This window comes from Heterodontus francisci, chromosome 3 (assembly GCF_036365525.1).
Source record: "Heterodontus francisci isolate sHetFra1 chromosome 3, sHetFra1.hap1, whole genome shotgun sequence".
Taxonomy (NCBI): Eukaryota; Metazoa; Chordata; class Chondrichthyes; order Heterodontiformes; family Heterodontidae; genus Heterodontus; species Heterodontus francisci.
Genome location: NC_090373.1, coordinates 83,732,833 through 83,750,616, shown reverse-complemented (window position 1 = coordinate 83,750,616; position 17,784 = coordinate 83,732,833). Strand labels below are relative to the sequence as shown.

The window sequence follows — 17,784 nt, the reverse complement described above, 5'->3', positions numbered from 1 at the left end:
AATTTTATCACAATTATTATTATTTTAATGTGTATTTGTTGCTCTGGTATGAACTGCCAGTACCACCATGTTAATCTTGATAAAAGCAATGGTAATCCAGGAAGTGTTTTCACAAGTCATGAGAAAATAAATAAATTAGGACCTGGAAAAAAAACATTTGGCTCAAGAAGCCCAACCCTTTTGCTTGATCTCTACTTCACTTACCTACCTTCTCATTGTATCCTTCGATCTCCAGAAACATATTGACCCTGATCTTTTCTTCCCCTTTCCCTACCTCCCTCAGTCCCCTGACCCGATCTAGCATCCAATTGGCCTGCCACTGTTTTAAATCCCCTCCATAAGGCTTTGGGAACAAGCTTGCACACTGGAAAATTGGTCCAATCTTGAGCCTCTTGGACCCATTTGTAATGTTTGTTTCAATAGTCTTCCCTCCTAATTTATTCCACAAATCCTGAAAATCAGTCATTGTCTTGAAGAAGTTGCCTGTGAAGATACATTTAGACCATAATGGTGCCACATTTAATCGAGCAGAACTAGTAATCTTTAAGGAGAAAACCACTCACATGTGTAGGACAGGATGTCCTCTTCAATAATCTTGCAACTTGCATTTATATCACATCTTTCACAACTGCAGGATGTCCCACAGCTCTTTACAGCCAATGAAGTACTTTTGAAGTGTAGTCACTTTTCTAATGTAGGAAACACAACAGCCAATTGACACACTGCAAGATCCCACAAGCAGCAATGAGATAATGACCAGATAATCTTTTAGTGATGTTGGTTGAGGAATAAATATTGCCCAGGACACCCCTGCTCTTCTTTAAATAGTGTCATGGAATCTTTTACATCCACCTGAAAGGGCAGATGAGGCCTCGGTTTAAAATCTCATCGGAAAGACGACGCCTCCAACAGTGCAGCACTCTCTTAGTACTGCACTGGAGTGTCAGCCTTAATTATGTGCAAGTAGGATTCTTGCAAATTTTTGGAATAAATTGTATCTTATCAAGATAATCTGCCAAGCAAAAATGAAATCTATATGAATTGTTACCTTTTATATTCTAGGTCCAGGCCTGAGAGACGAGTACCTTCCTCCGCCTCGTTCTCTTCATTGGCTTCAGGCTCTCAACTGTTCTCTCATTCACATGGGATAGTGCCGCAATGAGGAATACTGTGATAGTTGTGCCTGTTCTAACTCTTTATCTTTCCCTTCCCTACATCTCATCTCACTGTATCTCTCCGTAAAAGGGTTTACGTCTCTCACTTTCAATGAATATCATTGGATTCGACAGTCTCTCATCAGTCTTTGCTTTGCTGCATTGTTTCAGATCCTACACAATCTGGTATACAGCATTAAAGAGACATGGTATGAGACTTGTTGAAGAGACTTGTTATCCCATTCAGGCTTAATCAAAAATTACAGAGTATGAGAATCAAATGTTTTTAGCACTACTGGGCCTTGAAATTGGTTCATAACAGAAGTAATGCTTGAATAATTGATCATTTTTTTTCTTATTTTATTTGCTAAGCCTTCAAATTTATAGTATTCTCAACTCCTTCAACCTCATTCCCTCCTCTCCAGTATAATCGAGCCTTCCTTCCAATGTCATTCAGTTTGAAAATCCATTTTGAAAGATGTGTGTCCTCTGGTGCAGAATGCAGCAGATTGCCTGCCATGTTTATTTCTAAGAACAGTAATGTCGCTTTGTAAATTTGTTGGACTTTTGTTTCCTAATTAAATTGATGTTGCTGTTGCTCTAAAAAAGATTTTGAAATATTTACTCGCAGGTACTGTTATAACTGAGAATGAGGGTACTTTACATTATTGTGCATTAAAATAAATACTATGTACTCAAGATCGGTAAACTGCATTAGCATGACTTCATTTTTTTTAAAGACATAAAGAGGTTGTGATACAAATGAAATTGTCTCAATACAGGCTGATTATGAAAATCCTATCTTGTGCATCAAACATTGTTCATAGTGACCAACCACAAAGTAATATTTTTGCTTTTGTCCTACACTATGTAACACACAAATCCTAGCTGCCACCTCTTTAAACAATTATTATCAATGCATTTTAGTAAAGCGGAAGACACTGGTACAATCCTAGGTACTACTAGAACCATGACATTAGACTTTTGCTTTGCAGTTCTAAAGAAGTAAATGGTGCATTAATCTTTCACTTGTTTGTAGAATGTACAGCATATTGAAAGCTAAAGGACAAGGCTATGGAGAAAACCCGGTGTTTCTGTGATTTAGGAAAGAAGTCAAAAGATGTACAGTTTTGAGGAGCTTTCTGTTCAAGTTGTACCGCATCTGACACTGAGGATTGCATTGTCATTTATGTACACGTTCCACAGCTTTTGTAGTTTTCAACTTCTGGCCATGACTGCTCGCACTTAGAGTAGTCCATCAGAAAGCCAGGAGAAATTTATCCAAGCCCATTTTATTTGCACCTGCTGTGATCTCTGTAGCTTTGACTGCCCCATCTTCACATCTGTGGAAAGGTCACAGGTAGGTCAGAGGCCCGGGAATGGAGATGAAAATCTGCAACTGTGTCAGAATTAGTAAGCAGTAATGCAGAGTCACTTGACTTTGTTAGAATCATGCACAATGCAAGCAGCAAAGGTGTCCTGGATTAGTGGGATGCAGATTTGATTTGTCATCCTGATGAGTTTCTGGTCTCAAGTGCCTTGCTGCCCAAGCTTCCTAAACTCAATTAGAGCAGGAAAGGAAGTGGGGTAGGGGGGGGGGGGGGGACAGAACTGGATGAATCTCACCATTCTTGTGCCAATGCCACTCCTCTTGTTGGACAACAAAAAGAAGAATTGCTTACCCTATCTTCCTGCTGCAGAGGGATGGATGACTTAGGAAAGAGAAAATGAAAAAGGAAAGGGTTATCTACTTTCAGAACAAAAGCACGCATGATTCAATAAGCTGTTAATATCTACAGCCTGTTTCATTTATTTCTATATCACATTGGGCTCCTTTATTTCCTATATGTGAGAATTTTTTTTTTCCTATGCCCTTTTGAGCATGTTTGAAATAAAGGATACAGTCTCTTTAAGCATCTGCCAGCAATTTGCTTCCTCACATTGCCATAGTCTGTTAACAGTAAATGGCACCGGTTCATATCATATACTCAGTGAAGCTTTCATATTCCCAGGAACCACCTGTATCTGGTTTAATCTGTGAGCTCTTGAAATACTGCAGATATTTAATTTAATATTTTTGCACTGAGAGCATATCCTACTTTTGAGCTAAACTTTCAATTTTAGTTGCTATCTACTTACATACTTACAAACATACAAATTAGGAGCAGGAGTTGGCCACTCGGCCCTTCGAGCCTGCTCCAGCATTCAATAAGTTCATTGCTGAACTGATTACTCCATATTTCCACCTACCCCCGATAACCTTCCATCCCTTGCTTACCAAGAGTCTATCTAGCTCTGCCTTAAAAATATTCAAAGACTCTACTTCCACTGCCTTTTGAGGAAGAGAATTCCAAAGACACATGACCCTCTGAGAGAAAAAAATCTCCTCATCTCTGTCTTAAATGGGCGACCCCTTATTTTTAAACAGTGACCCCTAGTTCTAGATTCTCCCATAAGGGGAAACATCCTTTCCACATCCACCCTGTTAAGACCCCTCAGGATCTTATATGTTTCAATCAAGTTGCCTCTTACTCTTCTAAATTCCAGTGGATACAAGCCTAGCCTGTCCAATCTTTCCTCGTAAGACAGTCCGCCGATTCCAGCTATTAGTCTAGTAAATCTTCTCTGTACTGCCTCTTCTTCAATTCTACTTCAATTACATTTCATTGGAACAATTAATAAAAAAGAAATTGACAGCTGCTGCACCCTTGTATTGGTCAGACAGATTATATATGAAGCAATTGTACAATACATATATTACAAACTGCTGACTGATGCACTTATTTGATTAATGTTAAAAGCTGTCGATGAGGAAAGATGATTTTGATTGTTGGGTAGAGTCTCATAAACATTTTGGTTTGATTTTCTTTTAACAATATAAGCACATCCTTGAAAAAGTTAGGTTTACAAGGTCAAAATGGCTGTTCGTGATAACAGCAGGCAAACATACGATTCAAATGACAGTCCTCTATGCACTTTGGAGAATTCATCCAGGTTAATAGATTAACACCTCCATTAAAATTCAAGGGCAATTAGAGATGGGCACCAAATACTGGCCTAGTCAGTGATGCCCACATCCCACAAATGAATAAAAAAAATTAATACAGGAAGATCCTATAGATACATCGGTTTTAATTCTATCCTATTGTAATTAATTCATGACCACAAGTAACTTATTTAATGTGGTGGAAGAGTGTGAACCTTAATTAATTAAATTAATTAATCCTTTTTATTACATTATCCACTTTTCTCCCATTTTAACTGTGATGTTTTCCAGGGTTTCTTTCTTAATTTGCAATGTTTATTTATTGAGACCACCTGGTTGCCATGGCATCATGTTTTTACAAGAAATTATGGGTCCATCAAGGTCTCAGTTCCTAAAAAAGCCCAACCCTAAAACATCCATTTAATAATTTAAATGAGCATGCATTGCATAATTAGGGCAGACTTTACACAGGAACAGTGTTGCTGCCATAATTTGTCCTTGATTCTTAGTCAGCTGTCATGGCAACCAAGATTCCTAATTATGTGAAAATACATAGTTGGAACCAGAAGAATAAGTAACAGCTTTAAAGAGGTATTTGGAGGAGTTGGTTTGTGTAGGTCAATTTGTCTTGGTGTAAGGCGCTTACCACATTATTCTACAAGAATAATACAAGATAAGGGTAATGTTTTGTAAAAGGCATAGTCATATCTTAACACTCAATCCAATTGGATGCATTTCACTAATGGAACTATCACCGAGTTTGTTGAGTGAGAATAATAGATTCCAGTATAATTCACACTTTTGAAGATGAATCTGAAGCTGTAAGTTTCTTTTCACAGAAGCACAACCTTTGCTAGAATTTCAGCTGGCATATAAAACTGATGGGTACTTGCTTTGAATGGAACCACACAGCTCAGTTAGCATTCAAGCATTCAGGCAATACCAGCTAAGCAACGTATTTGCATGCAACACCATTCTTCTAAGGAACAAACCTTTTGAATATAGGGGGATATAAAAGAGTAGATTAATTTTATCAATCGTGATTCCTTGTTCAAAAACTTTCAACACTGAGACAAACAGGAATTTAATAAAGGAAATAATTTCGCCACAGAAATCTAGTTTGGCTGTTAATATTCTCTCAAAGTTGTAATACTGAGAAATATAAATAACCACTTTAGATCAGGACTGGAGAGATCTCATATTAGGCCTGTGCTTGTGGTGTGGTCTTAAACTGAACTAAATCTAGGTCTTTTGAAATATAGTTAAACCTGTTTGGGCTGACAGGATTTTTGCTTCTTTATTTTCCATTCATCTTTATCCTTCACATCAGCAGCAGTCCTAATCAGCATGGGGATGAGGCAGCAAATAGAGCCACCTGATTTTCAACTCCCATTATACCCAGTTCCTGCTGGGTTGAGAAAGTTAAAATCTCCTCTCTTCTCTTTGTTACAGCCAGATTTTTTTAAAAACCCAGTCGGCATAATATTTGGTGTAACCAGCTGTGCAAGGCTTGTCGATCGGGAATCAGCAGTACGGGTACATTGTACACCCAGCAGTAGTGGAACAGTTTGTGAGGACCTGTACTGATGGCAGCGTCCCTCATGTGCTCAGCACAAATCTTGAATTCATAGATACTTTGCACACAATTTTCTGTCCATTGAAACCAATGGATGGAAAAGCACAGGCAGAGTGTCTGCCAACTTCCAATCTGTGTGGGTTGCTACTGAGACTCCCTCAGCAGCATGTAGTTCTGCAACATTCACTTTCGTCTAAGCAGACGAAGCAATTGTTGCTGCCCCTTAAACCATCACAAACACGAAACATGAAATATGTAAAGTTTCTTAGCTTGCATAGTCATTCTATAGAATTACAGTTTTGCAGCACAAAAGGAGCCCATTCAGCCCATCACACTTTTGTCAGCTGTCTGAAATAGCCATCCATTTAGGTCCACCCCTTGCCCTAAACCCATAACTTTTCAATTTTTTCAAAAAATTATCTACTGCCCACTTAAAGCCTATGATGGATTCTGCTTCCACCACTGTCTTTGTTAGGTAGGGTGCTCCATTTTCCAACGATCCTTTCTGTAACAATTCTGGGGTAGAATTCCTGCTTTGGCTGCATTCAGCAATTTCGTTGCAAACTGCACCCAAAATTGCACCTGTTTTTAAAAGTGTTCTTCCCCCAAGTTTTGGCTCAAATTCATTTGCCTATCGCTGAACACAAAGTCTGCCATGAGCCTGTTCAATCAGGCAATGTTTTAAAACGTGATATAAAGAAATAAAACTTTGCTTTAAAATATATTCCTTGATATACTTAAGAATGGTAAAGTTTGATTAGTGCAGTTTAAATGTGTTTATCACAAAAAGGAAGCATTTTAAATCACAGTGTTGATTCACCACCTGTAAGTAACCCAATTTTAAATTACTGAAAATGACTTTTAGAAAACATACAAAACAATTTTGTGCATGCATTTTAGCAGGTACTCCGGACCTAAGCCCATCACTGCATTTCCATTTTGGCCCTTTTTAACTTTTTTCTTTATCCCTCCTAGACCCCTCATTTCTGCTGTCATGCCTTCTTTCACTTCTCCACCCTCAGGTACTCTGCCCTCCCAATTCCCTACTCCAACCCCTCAGTATTCCTCGACCTTTCTGCTCTCTTGCTCCCGTCCCAGGCTTGACTCCCTCTTAAATGTGCCTATAGCTTCCCTCTGCGCCTCTCTTGGTATCCTCCAATGGGTCCTCGTCATCCTTCCCACCTAGTGCACCCACTGGGGCTAATCGTGCCAATCTCTTTCCTGTCCAGCTCCCCCTCCAACTGCTGATCCTGTTGCCTCTGCTAAGAGATCAGCTCTCACCACACCTCTACACATCTCCCTCCAGAATGTCCATTCACTTGTGAACAAGGCACTTGCCATCCATGAAGGTATTGCGATGATTGCATTAACATCATGGTCTTAATGGAAACCTGGCTCAGGGATGTTGACACTTTTCCCCTGAATGAAGCCTCCCCACTGGCCACATCATCCACCACCTGCACCTGTCACCCCCACCCCAAGACCATCGCAGTGGCAGTGTGGCAGTTAATGCCAGATCACACCTTGGCCTGAGTGCCTACTCCTCTGGCACTTTCTCCTCCTTTGAGCATCTTGCCTTATTCCACCCCCTCGCCTCTCTTTCAAAATCATCATTCTCCACCACCCTCCCAAGTACAATAAAAAAATTTCTCACTGAGTTATCTTCACTGCTTTCTTCCCTCGGCCTCTGCACCGAACAACTTCTCATCGTCTGTCACTTCAAACTCCATCTCAATTCATCATGTTCTGTCTCCTCTGAGTTCACTGCCCTCTTATCCTCCCTAAATCTCTCCTTCCAAGTAAACTCCCAACCCATATACACAGTCACCCCCTTGACTTTGCCATTTCATGTGGCCTTGCTAGTCCCATCATATCAATTACAGATAAGGCCATCTTTGATCACTTCCTTGTACGACTCTCCACCCACATTTCCCTTCCATGCCCCAACCCTACCTCATTCTGTATCTGTCACTGGAAAAAACTATCCCCCAAGTTTCACTTCCAACTGCACTTTAAAAATCTCAACTCTCTAGCTTTTGGCCCTCTGTTTGCCACAACATTTCTGCAGCTACTGATTTGCTCAACCTTACCCTCACCTCCCCTGCCCTAGTCCCCAATAAAAAGATCAGTCTCTCTCACCCTGGCCATTCCTCCTGGTACGGACCTCATCTCCACTCCCTTAAGTCCAGGGGTCGCAAACTTGAAAGCATCTGGTGAACAATTGGTTTCTCTCCTATCTCCCCTCATGCCCTCTCTGAGTTCATCTTGTCCATGAGAACCACCTCCTGTTCCTCGATCCTATTCCCACCAAACTGATCACCTAATTTCCCTTCCTGGTCCCTATGTTAACTGATATTGTTAACAGTTCTTCCTCTTCGGGTGTTGTCCCTCTCCCTTTTAAATCTGCCGTCATCACCCACTCCTCAAAAAAAACGCTTATCCCCACTGTCTTTGCAAACTACCAGCCTATCTCCAACCTCCCTTTCCTCTCCAAAGTCCTGGAACCTGTTGTCACCTCCCAAATCCATTCCCACCTTTCCCAGAACTCCAAATTTGAATCTCTCCAATCAGATTTCCGCCCCTGCCACCGTACCTAATCAGCTCTTACCAAAGTCACAAATGACATCCAATGTGACTGTGACAAAGATAAACTTTCCCTCCTCATCCTTCTCGACCTGGTTGCAGCCTTTGACACGGTTGACCACCCCATTCTCCTCCAATTCCTCTCCACTTTCATCCAGCTGGCTGGGACTGCTCTCACCTGATTCCATTCTTATCTATTTAATGTAGCAATGGCTTCTCTTCCAGCTCCCGCACCGTTAGCTCTGGTGTTCCGCAAGGATCTATCCTTGGCTCCCTCCTATTTCACATCTACATGCTGCCCCTTGGCGACATTGTCCGAGATCACAGCATTATTTTTCACATGTACATTGACGACACCCACCTCTCTTGACTCCTCCACTCTTGCTCATTTATCAGACTACTTATCCAATATCCATTACTGGATGAGCATAAGTTTCCTCCAATTAAATATTGGGAAGACTGAAGCCATTGTTTTCGATCCTCATTCTAAACTCTCTGAGTGACTGATTCCATCCCTCTCCCTGGCAGCAGTGTGAGATTAAACCAGTCTGTTCAAAACCTCGGTGTCTCATTTGACCCTGCGATGAGCTTCCGATCTCATATTCACGCCATCACTAAGATGGCCTAGTTCCACCAACGTAACATCACCCGACTTCTCCCCAGTCTTAGCTTATCTGCTGCTGAAACCCTCATTCATGCCTTCGTTATCTCTAGACTTGAGATTAGACTATTCCAATGCACTCCTGGCTGGTCTCCCATATTCTACCCTCTGTAAACTCAAGGTCATCCAAAACTCTGCTGCCTATGTCTTAACTCTCACCAAGTCCCATCACCTCCGTACTTGTTGACCTACATTGGCTCCTGGTCAAGCAATGAATTGATTTCAAAATTCCCATCTTTGTTTTCAAATCCCTCCATGGCCTCACCCCTTGCTATCTCTGTAATCTCCTCCAGCCCCACAACTCTCCGGAGATCTGTGCTCCTCTAATTCTGGACTCTTGAGCATTCCTGATTTTAATTGCTCCACCACTGGTGGCCGTGCTTTCAATTGCCTAGGCTCTAAGTTCTGGAATGCCCTATCTGTACCTCTCCGCCTGCCTACCTCACTTTCCCCCTTTTAGGCACTCTTTAAAACCTACCTCTTTGACCAAGCTTTTGGTCAGCTGACCTAAGATCTCTTTGTGTGGCTTGATGTCATATTTTGTTCTATAATGCCCCTGTGAAGCACCTTGGGACCTTTTATTAAGTTAAAGGCACTATATAAATATAAATTGTTGTTACCTTGGGATACAGTAGTCATTTCCTCAGTAAAGTTTTTAAAAATTCCATTCCAAACCTTTCAAAATGTACCTATTAGTGTCCCTGCTCCTGAATGAGCACATTCAGAACAAACTCCCAATGATGATTAATTCACCCTGGGGGTGTGGCCAGTTTTGTGGCTGGTGCCTGCTTCTAGCGCAATGTTTTTTAAAACTAGCGTAAAAGATTGCAGAAAGTCAAATTGCGCTGAACGCAATTTGTGCTTAAAATTCCATGATGGTTTGCATGGTTATGATGATATCAGGTGAATTGCAACAAAAAACCATTGCCATTAAGTGGAAACTCCAGGTCAAAATCTTCCAAACTCTCCTTTCATTCTTTTGGGGTGATCTTAAATTTCCGACCTCCAGTTCCCGAGTCACTGACCAGTAGAAATTGATTTTCCCTGTTTACTTCATCAAAACCTTTCATTATTTTGAACATCTGCATCAGATGTCCTCTTAATGTTGTTTCATTCATTTGATTATTGCTCAAAAAATTCTGTAAACCTGATTGAGAATTTTTATTTGAATAATGTGTATTTGAAAGCATTAAGTCCTTTAAACCCTTTCCCACCTCAGATATTCTGTGAAAGTAGAACAGGCCCCCAAAATTCTAAAACCCTTTCCTGTATTTTACTCCATATCAATGAAATGCAGAAGGGCCCAAATTGTTATTATTTATACGGAAATATTTCTAGAAAAATTGTACTGTACATTATTATCCTCTCTGCTTCAATATGTTGAAAATATGAGAGATGTTACTGAAAAACCTGGACTGTAGTCCTTTCACAAAAATAGAATTCATTAAAGATTTTAAAGGGTAACTTTACAATGTTATTGAAAATGTACATGTTTAAATGCCTGCAGATGTTTTCTAGATTTTGTTGCTAATTCATACCTTTAGTATGTGCTGCTGTGTGACTCTTGGAAGACGGGCCATGCTTGTTTTGTTCATGCTGCAGATCCTGGAATCATTATATGTATTTGGACAAGAAATTATTGTATAGCCTCAGTAAGGACAGCTCATAACCATTTTCTGTATGAAATAGGAGTCTGCTGAGCAGGCAACATGTTGGCCAAGATACACTGTTTCTGTGTGTTGGGGGGGAGGGAATAATGAAAAGAGGAAGAAAATTGAACTTTTAAAAAAATAAATGGTGGATTCTTATTTGGTTTATTGCATTGCCCATTAAAGAAAATAACTGCAAGTGTTGAAAGTGGTTAAGATGTCAAAAGATGTGTATAGTTACTTTGTAACAATGGTAAAGATGATAGTCTCTGCAGGCCCACACTATTTTTCACTGCCTCTTAAAACAGCATAATTAGAGAACATTTCTTAATTCATAAACATTCTTGTTTTAAACTGCCAATTGTATTTAGAGTGTGTTTCAGACAGGATAATATTTAGCATCACAAAGAGCTTTTTAATTTGAAATGTATTGTTTGTATTACCAGAGTGTAAATACTGTATAAAAATACTTGGTGTATCAATAATTTGTATTTTTGGCAGATTTGTAAGAGTGGCAGATTTTTCTTTTCATTTAATATTATTTCTTTATGATAGGCAAACAAGAAATATTGTCAATCATGTTAAGACTTGTAATTAAATAAGCATATGTTGCATGTAGCAAAAGTGTACAAAGGAATACTTTGTAGATGAGTATTGATAGGAATTTCATACATGGGGTCTCCTTAGAAACATATTAAATGAGGAAACAACTTTCAATTATAAACACTTGGAAGGGAAAAATTATAAAATGTAAACAACTGAAAACAAATGTAATGTGTAAATCATTTGTTTTCTATTTGTTTTTTGTTTTGTTAGTTTGCTTATGAATTATAAGACTAGCACAACATGTTTTCTACTTTAAAAGTTATGTTTGAATAAGTATTTTTTAACTTTTTGAAACTGTTTAGGATGTATTTTGATGTATCAGTGAAATCATCAGTTTTTTCTTTCCTTGGTCCTTTAAGTAGCCAGCAGTGTTCTGCTATGCTTTGTACAGACTGGTAAAGTGAGATGCTATGTTGGAATGTTTTCAAATGATTGCAAGCACACCAAACAGGACCAACTGCAACCAGCAAGATAGCTTAAATTAAATACTGGGAGATTTTCAAGCCTGTGTTTTAGCGCAACCACTTTTGTGCTGGATGTTTGTGGGGTGGGGATAGAATAACTACTTTAAGCGTACTGACATTTAGCCAGCCAGTCTGCTGGAGAAAAAAAGTTTATTGGCAAATATCTGAAGTAAGATATTAGAACAAGCGTGTGGTGGAGCATTGAATCTCAGCTCAATGTCAAGAGCAAGGATTTAAAGAAACCTTCAGGTTAAATATTAGTTTAGAAAAGGGGGAAAAGTACAGGGAAGTTTAATTGTGATGTAGACAAAAATTAATCAAAAAATGAGACTTTCTGATGCAAATGTATTCAAAGACCACAGGAAAAACTATCACACAACATGATCTGATGGTAAAATGAAGAATTTAAAGAATATTTTCTTTTTAATATGTAATACAATTCTGGAATCATTAACTTTAATAAGATGGATCAGATCCATTTTAGTGGAAGACTAGACACTGCAAAATTCCTGAACAAGCCTTAGAAGATGCTTAAACCACTTGGAGGAGTCACTCTGAATACAATGTTAATTGAAAAACACTATCATTCTTCAAAATATGAATAAACAAATACCAAAATTGAGTCAACATAAAAAATAGTATTGGTGTGCTTATGTTGGGTCACCAATTTTCAGAATCTTGGCAGTTCATAGAAACTGAGGTCTGTATGTCCTCTGTAGACATTTATACCATGTTTTACATCATTCTGGTTCAGTTCAATAATTAGCCATTCCTATTTAAAATCAAATTAATTATTCTGGAACTTTATAATACCAACCAGTTGTGTGACAAGCCATCAATCTTTAGCTAATCACTAATTAGGTGACCAGTGTGGAAAAAAAGCTGGCACTTTGTCACTCGACAGTAAGAGTCCATCTTCTCGCTGAGGAATAGTGCAATAATGGTCTGAGAAAGTTAAAAAGAACAACTTGCAGAAAAGATACACTACTGTAATCTGGATTGTGTTTGTTGTGTATATCCAAAAGTTTACCAACATAGTAACAGTTGTGATTTCACCATGGGGAGATATCCAGTGTTCCAATTTATTATAAGAGAACTGAATACTTTGTAGGTATTCTGCATTTATTTGTTTGCAATTACAAGACCAGGATACTTTGCATATTAGGGAATTAATCATATCTCTGGACAAAATCACCAAGAAGCAAAGATATGTGTATTCTGGACTCCATGGTATAATTTTCACCATTCAGTCTTACAGTGCTTATTGTGTGCTGGATGCACTTTTGCTGCATGCTTATTTATCTCAGGAGAATATGCTCCAGTCAACAAGTGACAAATTTAAACTACAAAACATTCTGTATTATAAGTACCTATGATTTATTTTTCAATGGTCCAGGTTGAGTTGCAGTGTTACAATGGCACTGTTAGGTAAGCTAACATAGCCACAAAACAAGTGGAGAAAGTTCAATAATTAGTTGATGCCCACTGTAACAACATATTCTGATGTCTTGACTTGGTAAATCTTAGACCGTTTCTTATCTGGAACTGAAATAGGAACAAGTGTATTAATTCAAATGAATGCTGACATTTGTGATGAGTTAAGAACCAACATTTAGCAGTTCCACAATAACGTCTTAAGTAAGCTAACTAGATTTGCAGCAACCTATTGAAAAAGATTAGATGTGGTATAACACATATTATAATTCTTTGCTCTTTAGCACTGAAATGTTAAGAAGCTAACAAATTATGTAATGTGTTTTTGAGTTATGCAAAGTTTTATATAGGTGTTTGAAGGCTCCTGTGCAAAGAGGTATCCAAATTGATCGGGAGCTAGAAATGTCAATATTAGCAACCAATTAAAATGGATGGAGCTGGAAACTCCACAAACTGGCAGTTTAGTTGCAATGCCACCTGCTCTGACAAAGATTGTTCTGGAATATATGATAGTTCCTCAAATACTTTGAGAACTGCATAAAACATCTTGAATTGGGTACGTTTGTATGGGTAGAAACTCAGCAAGATACTTTCTGTGATCCAGAAAGTTTGGTATGTTAGGAGGGCATTATAGGAATCTGCCCCCTGCCAACAACAATTGCATGCAACACTAAAATAGATTTCCCGAATTCACTGAGGCCTTCTACACACAATGAGAATTAGCACTACTATCACCATGAACAGTTAAAGAGTACGGACCACTGGTTCAGCATAAGATGTGATAGGAATTCTTTTGGAATCAGCTTTGAAATTATTAAGCTAATTTTGTACAGAAAAATAACTTACAATGTTCCGGTGTGCAACTCATGTATTACAATTGTTCACCTTTTGCATTTGCTATTAAAAATGAGCTCTGTATCAAATGAGGTGTAACGTGATTAGATTTCATAGCAAGTCTGTACTTTACCTTTGACACTGTTTGTTATGGCCTTAACTAGGACCAAATATTTGCGCCTGTTTTACTAGAGATGATAGCAATTGAATAAGATTTTGTATGGTTGCCTGGCCATGTCCATAGCTGCTATAATTTTTCTCCCTTGCTTAAGAACAAGTCTTTTCTGCTATCATGTAGCTTGTTATAATGCTGAATTCTTGTTGAGACTGGAAATATCCTTTCAGCGTTGGAAGTCATTGGAACAGAATAAAATCAGACCAAGAAATGAAGCTTTTCTGTGTTTTCATGTCATTTGGCCTTTTATTGACAGTTACTCTTTCCTATTGAAATAGGGTAAAGTTACATATCTGGTTTGCAACTGGAAAGTATGGCCCAGAGTTTGCAGTTAGTGGTGAAGCAAGGGTGTTCGCTGCTGATAATGAATTAAGTCTCACTGAGAAATCTAGCGATCTCTCTGCTGAGAATTTCACCTCTATCACCATGCAGTGGTACAGCAACCGATTGCAGCGTTCTTCACTGGGCATTCCCAGACAGGAGCAGTAGTGATGTCATCAAGCTGTCCAAGCAGCCAATCACGTTAAAGGATTTTCACAGATCCTCGACCAGGAAACCAAAAGCAGTAAAATAAAATCATTTCAGAAAATTTTACATCCAACAAATTAATTACACAGTAAAACATTCTGAAAAACATTTTTATCAACAAATTTATTTAAAAAATTTAGCTTAAAAATCTAATTAATTAGATCCACAAACAGGAAATTATGTTTTCAGGACAAGTTCTGTTGTTCCTCAAATTTAATTAATCACATCACAGTTACACCTGATTAAACAAGTTGTAACTTTTCATGGGGTTTGTAACAGCGATGTGGAAGTGGGAAAACTGAATTTCCCATTGATTTGACTGAATGCCGGCTCTGAGACAGATCCCTCAGTGACAATTTGAGGATTACCGTGCGAATCTGCGCATGCCTGATATCCTGAAATTGTGGTCAGTTTCAGAGGGGTAATGATGGCGAGCACTGTCCTCCCCTTCACCCTGGCAAAATCCGGTCCCATGTTTTAAAAAGTCAAGATTTAGCTGTCCTGCTTCCTCACTTGCGCTATCCGATGCGGGACTGAGCCACACAAGAGCAGTCAGGGCCCAAGTCTGGAGTGCGTTAGTCGGTTTCAGCTGGGACAATGGTAAGTGTGCTATAATTTGCCTGGTCTTGTGGAGGGGTAAAAATCCGTCAAAATGTCCTCTTCTGATTAACTGTAAGTAGCCCCTGCTGGAAAGTGCAGGAAGCTCACTCTGTGCGAAAAACAACTTCTAACCAGCTATATTCTCGTTGATATTATTGTTAAAGCAGTATCTATGCCAACTGTTCAGGTTTTGTATGGACTGCCAGCTGATTGTGTATCAGCACTTTTGACTCTCCAGCAGCTCCTGGGGCAGTGCCACCCCAATAGTTTTGTGCATTCAAAAACTGGAATTGCAGACACTAATGCTATAGTTTCTGTGGGACAGGTTGGATGGCCTGACAGGTCGACATCATTACAATTTTTCTTTAGGTTATCTACCTGTGAAACACCTTGTGATATTTTTTCCAACTTTAAAGGTGCCAAATAAATCTAAATTGTTGTTCACTGAGCAAGACTAACACTTCTGTCTGCAGTTTTAATTTGAGATGATGCAGTATTGAATCTTATATACAAATCTTGTGATGGATTCGAAGTATCTCATCACAAAACCTGAATGCTCACTTTATTATAAGGACACTGAACATCAAGCCACCATCGAAAGGACTGTCACTGACATCATCTCCTCTGGAGATCTTCCCTCTACAGCTTCCAACCTCATAGTCCCACAACCCCGGACAGCCCGCTTCTACCTCCTTCCCAAAATCCACAAACGGGACTGTCCTGGCAGACCCATTGTGTCAGCCTGCTCCTGCCCCACTGAACTTATTTCTTCCTATCTAGACTCTATCTTTTCTCCGCTGGTCCAGTCTCTTCCCACCTACATCCGTGACTCTTCTGACGCCCTACATCATTTTGACAATTTCCAGTTTCATGGTCCCAACCGCCTCCTCTTCACTATGGACGTCCAATCGCTCTACACCTCCATCCCCCACCAGGATGGTTTGAGGGCTCTCCGCTTCTTCCTGGAACAGAGGCCCGACCAGTCCCCATCCACCACCACCCTCCTCCGCCTGGCTGAACTTGTTCTCACATTGAACAACTTCTCCTTCAACTCCACGCACTTCCTTCAAGTAAAAGGTGTCGCTATGGGTACCCGCATGGGTCCTAGTTATGCCTGTCTTTTTGTGGGATATGTCGAGCATTCTTTGTTCCAGTCCTACTCAGGCCCCCTCCCCCAACTCTTTTTCCGGTACATTGATGACTGTATCGGTGCCGAATCCTGCTCCCGCCCCGAACTGGAAAACTTTATCAACTTTGCTTCCAATTTCCACCCTTCTCTCACCTTTACATGGTCCATCTCTGACACTTCCCTTCCCCGACTTCTCTGTCTCCATCTCTGGGGATAGGTTGTCTACTAATATCCATTATAAGCCCACTGACTCCCACAGCTACCTCGACTACACTTCTTCACACCCTACCTCCTGCAAGGACTCCATTCCATTCTCCCAGTTTCTCCGTCTCCGACGCATCTGCTCTGATGATGCTACCTTCCATGACGGTGGTTCTGATATGACCTCCTTTTTCCTCAACTGAGGATTTCCCCCCCACTGTGGTTGACAGGGCCCTCAACCATGTCCGGCCCATTCCCCGCACCTCTACCCTCACCCCTTCCCCTCCCTCCCAGAACCGTGACAGGGTTCCCCTTGTCCTCACTTTTCACCCCATCAGCCTCCATATCCAAAGGATCATCCTCCGCCATTTCCGCCACCTCCAGCGTGATGCCACTACCAGTCGCATCTTCCCCTCCCTTCCCCTGTCAGCATTCCGAAGGGATCGTTCCCTCCTGGTCCACTCCTCCATTACCCCCACCACCTCGTCCCCGTCCCATCGCACCTTCCCCTGCAATCGCAGGAGGTGTAATACCTGCCCATTTACCTCCTCTCTCCTCACTATCCCAGGCCCCAAACACTCCTTTCAGGTGAAGCAGCGATTTACTTGTACTTCTTTCAATGTAGTATACTGTATTCGCTGCTCACAGTGTGGTCTCCTCTACATTGGGGAGACCAAGCGCAGACTGGGTGACCGCTTTGCGGAACATCTCCGCTCAGTCCGCAAGCAGGACCCTGAGCTTCCGGTTGCTTGCCATTTCAACACTCCCCCCTGCTCTCATGCTCACATCTCTGTCCTGGGATTGCTGCAGTGTTCCAGTGAACATCAACGCAAGCTCGAGGAACAGCATCTCATCTACCGATTAGGCACACTACAGCCTGCCGGACTGAACATTGAGTTCAATAATTTCAGAGCATGACAGCCCCCCATTTTACTTTCATTTTTAGTTATATTTTCTTCCTTTTTTTTTACATTCTTTTTTACATTTTTTACAATCTTTTTTTTGCATTTATTTCATTTCATCTCAGTTTGTTCAGTTTGCTTACCCACTGTTTTTTTTCAGGTTTGCACTTGCTGCTGTTCAATATTCAGTGTATTAACACCTAATCTGTACTAATGCTTTGTCTTTCAACACACCATTAACATATTGTTTGCCTTGCTCCGTGACCTTTTGGTCAGCTATGTGGCCTGGTCCAATCTCGACC

At 40.2% G+C, this 17,784-nt stretch overlaps 1 protein-coding gene across 2 annotated transcripts in view; it reads left to right on the top strand.

Moving 5' to 3' along the window:
* LOC137352417 (kinesin-like protein KIF3C) overlaps nt 1-1,784 on the top strand; it is a 315,850-nt gene extending 314,066 nt beyond the window's left edge. For both annotated transcript variants that reach the window (XM_068017813.1, XM_068017803.1), the window contains exon 9: nt 1,063-1,784. In XM_068017813.1, the coding sequence (XP_067873914.1) occupies nt 1,063-1,162 (100 nt within the window). In that variant the 3' untranslated portion in view covers nt 1,163-1,784. The remainder of the gene's footprint in view (nt 1-1,062) is intronic.
* Nucleotides 1,785-17,784: the final 16,000 nt, after the last annotated feature.